The 6,509-nt window shown below is 41.2% G+C and overlaps 1 protein-coding gene across 1 annotated transcript in view; it reads left to right on the plus strand.

Annotated features, from left to right (window-relative positions):
* Positions 1-6,509, plus strand: part of LOC103382741 (fibroblast growth factor 6-like) — a 12,301-nt gene continuing 5,792 nt past the window's right edge. Inside the window, exon 1 of the mRNA XM_008315631.3 lies at positions 1-6,502. Coding sequence (XP_008313853.1) covers positions 6,345-6,502 — 158 coding nt within the window. The 5' untranslated portion in view covers positions 1-6,344. The remainder of the gene's footprint in view (positions 6,503-6,509) is intronic.

Below are 6,509 nucleotides of genomic sequence, written 5' to 3' on the forward strand. Positions count from 1 at the left end.
TACTGTTTCGACTTCTAACTCAAGATCTAATTTATTGATTTAATTTATAAAATTCTAGCTTGGCCTCTGGTACAAATAACAGGAAGTACATAACTGATCATTAACTGGTGGCCCACTAGCTGAAACCGACCAACCGAACTGTCCAATCTTGGCCATGACTGGATTCTGAAATATCATATGGTCCCCACTATTTGAGCAACTGAAAAAACCCCAATTAAGACTTAAATAAGTACCAGTTTATGACTGTATTTGAAAAAAAACAAAACATTTCATTTAATTTGAGTGTGAGCCAAGGTCTGTCCAGAAAAATCCTTGCTCTCTGACAAATACGGTTGGCGACCCCTGTCTGATTCAAAGAGGTTTTCAATGCAGCATTTAAAAAATCTAAAAAAAATACTCCAAGCACACAAAAAATGAAATAATCTATGTGCGTGTTCTCTCCCTGCATGTCGGGCTACTGCTTCACGATCACATTCATCAGAAACACTTTAGTTTACTCAGACCGACTGAGTTAAGGTGGAGCCCTACATCTTCCTGACATGCGCTTTAAAAACTGCTGTGTCACTGGTCGGAAATTGTGACCACAGTAAAAGCAGTTTGTGACTTGCTTTTCTTTTTCACCTGAGTCACTGTTGGACAGATTTAGCAGCCGGCCCATCTTCCTCAGCAAGATGCACAGGCTGTACCCTTGAAGGGATATTTTTAGTGGGAACAGTCCCCTTCTGACAGCCTGCACTTTGTCTTCACTTAGCACCTCAAAGCTTGACATCATAATAATGTTGTAGGCACAGGGCATGTGTGTTACAGGGAGGTAATTGCTAACAATCCGTGTCAGCTACTGTAGTATGACCTTCGACGGTTGATTTGCTGCATTTTCCAGTTTCACCAAGTTGGAACGCAGCAGAGAAAGGAGGGCAAACCCCAGTGCAGATTTTGGCTGTTGAATTATACATGAGCTGGCTCAGCTAAATGTCTGAATCCTCCGCTGCTTTCAGTGAGGTGCCGTTACTTTTTTTTACAAGGCCAGTCCTCGTCAGTTTTGAATCCATTTGTATTGATCAGTCTCCTCGTCTGCTCAGTACAGCAAAGTTTGTTACTTTAGAGAAATGGTTTCACTCCACATTAGAGGCTTAGGACTGAATATGAGCAGGATGTACCACGTGTATCATTTCAACTTTTCTTTATTAATTTTATTAATATGTGAAAGTATCTAAAAGGTGGGGCACGGTTTGGTCCTGACAAAACATCTGAGGTTAGCAGTTTACCCTAGGTTTGCTAAAAAATACCAAACAAACAATGAAATAATAGCTATAATATTTTATCTAACCTTTAAATAATTTTGATGACTTTTACTGCCGGTTATGGATTTGTGAGAGAAATATTGTCAACATTCTCTACAACATTAGGCAAATACTTCCCTTTCAGATTTTGGAAATTTTATATTTTTTTTTGTTTGAGACTTTGAAAAACGTTATTCACCTAAGTTTAGCTTTTGTCCATAGCATTGGCCGATTTGTTGTCATTGATGCAAGCGCATTAGCATTGGTCATAAACGCTAACTAATGCTAATGACTAACAACAGCAAAACATTAGGGAGGTCCAATAATATCGGCCAAACGATATTATGGGCCCGATATTAGCATAATTATGTAATATCTGCATATATCAGTATCGGTTGATATCTAAATCGGAAATTCAGTGTTTGGACAATATCAGCAAAAAGTTAATATCCAACATCCCTACAAAACATGAACATATTCAGCATTAGTTTTATAGTAACGGTTACAGCTAACTCATGAAAATTCTAATGAGCTAATAACAGTGAAAAAAAGTGCCGCTTAGCACGGCTGTGCTAGCTATCAGCCAAACGGTGACTCTAAAACAGCAGAAAGGCAGTTCTCGGCTTTGTCACTTAAAAGCACCTGCTCATAAATACTTATATTACTTTTGTAACATCTGCCGTGATGGTAATACTATAATCCTGTCTCTTTATCTGAAGGCCAGTGCAGCCTTGCGCTGTTGTCTCTTCATTTACACTTGGACCGAGTCTTGTTGCAGGTCTTTGCCAAGGGTTCTGGTGTCATGCCAGATAAATCCCTCCTCCATCTGTGGGAGCCCCCTCAGCTGTTGTTTCAATGCTGACTTTTAAACCCCCACGTTAATAAAATGCTAATTGAAAGAGCTTTGTGTCCTCCCGGATCCGGTTACTTGTACACTTTCGTAATAAAATCTGATTGTGAGGCTGCTCCATCTGGGGCGTTTTCTTGACTGATGTGCGGCCGTGCACTAAACACTATGGATCTAATTGATTCAAAGACAGCTGACCTGACAGGAGTGAACTGTAGACATTTCCCTCTTGCCTCGGTCTCTAGTTACTGAGTCATCTACTTAAGCTTTGATTTATTAATTGGAGACAAACGTCTATCACTCCATCATCGTCACCGCTAGTTTTCCAAGATAATTTATTGTGGTGGAAATGTTAATGTTGTAAAACTTACATTTTTGTCATCAATAGGAATCAAAGATGACAATTTTATAGCTCACAACTCTTTCGCAAAAGTCCTCTTCCATTTTCAATCCCACAGACAACGTGGGGTACTTTATTCCCTGCAGAAGCCGTTCCCAAAAGTGTTCCCAAAGAGAAGCCTCGGCCTCACGCCTCGTTGACAGTATCAGCCCAAATCATCTGAAGAGCTCAGCGGTGACTCATTAACGGTGCCCACTTTCAATCGATTCATGTTCCACTCTGTCAATAGCCCGCAAGTTTTGTCTATTCAGGCTATCGTTAGCCTAAGTCCGCATCACCATGTGCTTACGCAGCAAATCAAGGGTACCATCTCATTGATTCAATCTTCAGTACATTTGGTCCAGTCTGAGCACTGAAATGGAACCAAAGGAACTGGGACGCTCCTCCAGACTGGTCATGTCAGTGATAGTACACAATGGAAGTGAATACCAATACTGCTACAAATGAAGTATGGAGGTTTATTACAGGGTATTATAGTTAGCCTTTACCACTTTGACCAAATAACCTGCAGGATGTGGGCTGCTGAGTTGGTCTGTTGAAGTATCAAAAGAGACAACATTAAAAAAGAGTAAATTCCGGAGTATGATTTCTTTTTTTAAACTAACTTTTCCAAAGTGGTCGCTCTGATGGGACCTGAATATATGTGAAACTTTAAAAGACCTTTCAGAAAATTCAGCAATATTCAACATAATTAAATGTCGCTTTAGTCATCCCCATAAAACTTAGAGTTCAACCCTACCAGAAATAAATAATTGGTGAGTTGGTGAATTTCAGTCATTCCTGGGCATCTAAATGTTGGTTTGTAAAACACATGCTTTGTTACAGAGTTTATATGTTTAAAAACAAAACGTCACTTAAGAGGTGTTTAGAATTAATAAAACACAAACAGCTCCTGCTCTCGTAGCTTGTGTAGACGAATCAAATTTGAATGTCGTTCTTAAATGAATAATAACTAATCAGCTGTGGATATATCCTAGATGTTATCAACCTGTGTTATGTTTGTTTGTTGTTTTCCATTGTAGGGTGAGGGGGATGGTGGAGCTGAGCCGTGCCACTGCTGTTTATCAGCAACAAGACCTCTCTGGTTGCTAAGGTGGGCCTGAGGCTCCCTGGCAGCAGAGTGCACCTCGGGGCCCCAGGGGCCGGCACTCTGTGACGCGTTGGAAATCCCCCCGAGCCTGAGTCTCCTAACAGCACCGTGTAGGACAGGATGAAAAGAGGGATGTAAAGGAGGACGATCCTCTGCAGTCACTCACTGTGAACGTTGTTTTCGTATTTACGAGCGTAGGATGGTTTCCTAAATAGAACCGTGTAGTCAATAATATCCTCAAGATCATCGGAGACTTATGTCCAATTGTCTGCTGTGGAAAAGGTCCTGACTGTGACACATAAATAGATAGCTTAGCCACACGAGCTACGCTAATGCTATTCACTGATTTAAGGAGTATTTTAAGTTATTTTAGCGCCACTTATATCAGATAGTTAGCTTTTGGCTATCTCTCAGCTCTTACTTGCTAACCTTTTTTTTTTCTGTTTTGCGGTAAACGTTCCATGCAGGACTGTAACTATCAATAGCTACGTATTTCCAGGCTATATATAAACAAATATAAATGTTAGATCAACTTTCCTGAGCTAACTTTATGAGATCATATGTTTACCAGAATTGTATTGTTTTTTTATAGCCAACTTTTACAGATTTAGATTTGTTGTTCATTATTTGGAGCTTTTATTATTTTTGGACCTAGTTTATAAATTATTTGTAATTTTTTGCTATTTAAGCTAGTTTATTTTTATTTATTAACATATAGCTCTATTGGCAGTCATATCACTTGTGTAATCTATTTACTGTCATTTTATAATAAAAAAACATTTAAAACAAGGAGACCTACATGACAAAAAACTTGGTTTTCAAGATGAAGTTACAAGAAATTGTACAATTTCTTTGCATGGACGTCAAACGCCTGCACTGTGAGAAATCTGAAGGCTCATTGTCTCATACATAGATGTGATCTCAGTCTGAACAAATGGCAGGTATTTGATTTATGCTCAGCGCAGGTTTTATATTTTCTTCAGTTGCCGGGTGCAATACTCACAATAATAACGTGCAATATGACCAGGCAAAATATTTGGCTGTGTAAACTTCCTGAACAAACAGCAAAGGAAGTGTCAGACAAGATCACCATTCGCTCTCCTGGGACTGTTTTTACACCTTCCTTCTAAATAAGGCAGCAGGCTGCCAGGACATATGACCACTGTCCCGATTTGGTTCCTGGACACAGTATCCATCCATCCATCCATCCCATGATTGCTCAACAGCAATGAAATTCAAACACACACACACACACATATTTGCATGACTAGCTAGGACTCTGCAGTGACTTTTATTGAGTTGGACCACATAAATCAAAACAGTATCCTTAACCTTCAGTTCAAGTTCAACCCAAGTATGAGTAACATCTAGTACAACCCCTGAAATAAATAAAGTTTATATTGGGTATTCATGGTGGTCCTGACAAGATGAGGGTACCAGACAAGGTCCTGACGAGGTAACAAAAACAGGTACAGACACACACACACCTCTTGCAGGTCTTCCATGTAAAAGAGCAGTGTCAGGTTGGTAATATTTGTTCACAGGAAGCCTGTTAAAGTGGACGACCAAACTTTCAAAATAAAGCCAATGTTATGCAAGCATGTATCCTCTACATGACTTTCCAGTACAGTTGACAAACCACGTGGGCTAGGTGAACTAACCAAGAGGTTAACCTTCCTTATAAACTGTTGATAACTGCAGTAATGGTTAAAGCAAGGTGGAATTTGGCAGAAAAGTTTTATAGAACTATATTTAGCCACTTATAACAATAATTCAACTGTCAGAGTTCACCTTCAGTTTATATATATAAAAAACCCGCTAAGACTAATCAATCTCGATATTACAATTGCGTGTATAGCACCACCTATAGGGGAGGAAATGCAGCTTCAGCTCTTTAAACCAATGAACACCAGAAATAAATCCCCGAACCGCAGGGCATTATGGAAATGAACGCAAGAAGAACAGGAAGAAGAATCACCCTGCAGCAGTAATCTGCATAATGATTTGGCAGTTTTTACATGGGTGCACTTCCTCAGCCTACCTGGCACCTTGTGGTGGGAGGTAGCAGAATTTAATGTCAATTCTTTAATATTATTTTTTTCCAAATTAATAAATATTAGAATTAGTCCCTGTGACCACTGGTCTCCCATTTACCGAGGGTTGTTTTTTATTTTGAAATGTTGCACAGGAAACATTTGCTCCTATTCACGCTGACTTGTGTGACAGTGAATGAAGGTGCAGCACATCCCATCACTCCTGTCAGAACTATTGCTGCTGCTGCTGGGGTCCTCCAACACTCCTCCTCCTCCTCCTCCACCACCACCTCCTCCTCCTCCCATCGGCTACTCCTGATGGGGGGTGCGGCGGACGGTGAAGTCACTGTGATGTCATTTTAGGATGTGGGAGTCGGGGGCAAGGTGAGCTGGTTTTGCGGTGAGTGGAGTGTCCACCCCCTCCAGAGCCAGCGCGTTGCCTGTACAGAGAGAGGAGCGGAGCGGCGAAAGATGATCATCGTCACCGGCACCAATTCAAGCTCCGACGCGCCGTGTCCCTCTCCTTCTCCTCCTCCTTCTCCTTCTCCTCCTGCTGCTGCTGCTGCTGCACACATCTACAGCTATGGGGCCTTGAAAACCAGCCTTTACCATCACCATGCCAAAGGACAGAAAATAAGAAGAGTTGCATTTTTAGGGCAGGCAACTTTGACCACGTGCCCCAAAGGTGAACTGGATGGCCATTGCGCAGAGGTGCCTCTACTACAGTATGTCCAGCGGGGCCAGGACGCACTGGACGTTGCCAGCACTTATTGTACTGTGGACTTCTCTGTGGGGGATCGCTTCAACTTATCCGATTCCGAGCAGGACTAACGCGACTTTGCTGGAGAAGAAGTGGGAG

The sequence above is a fragment of the Cynoglossus semilaevis genome, chromosome 8 (assembly GCF_000523025.1).
Source record: "Cynoglossus semilaevis isolate Cse_v1.0 chromosome 8, Cse_v1.0, whole genome shotgun sequence".
NCBI lineage: Eukaryota > Metazoa > Chordata > Actinopteri > Pleuronectiformes > Cynoglossidae > Cynoglossus > Cynoglossus semilaevis.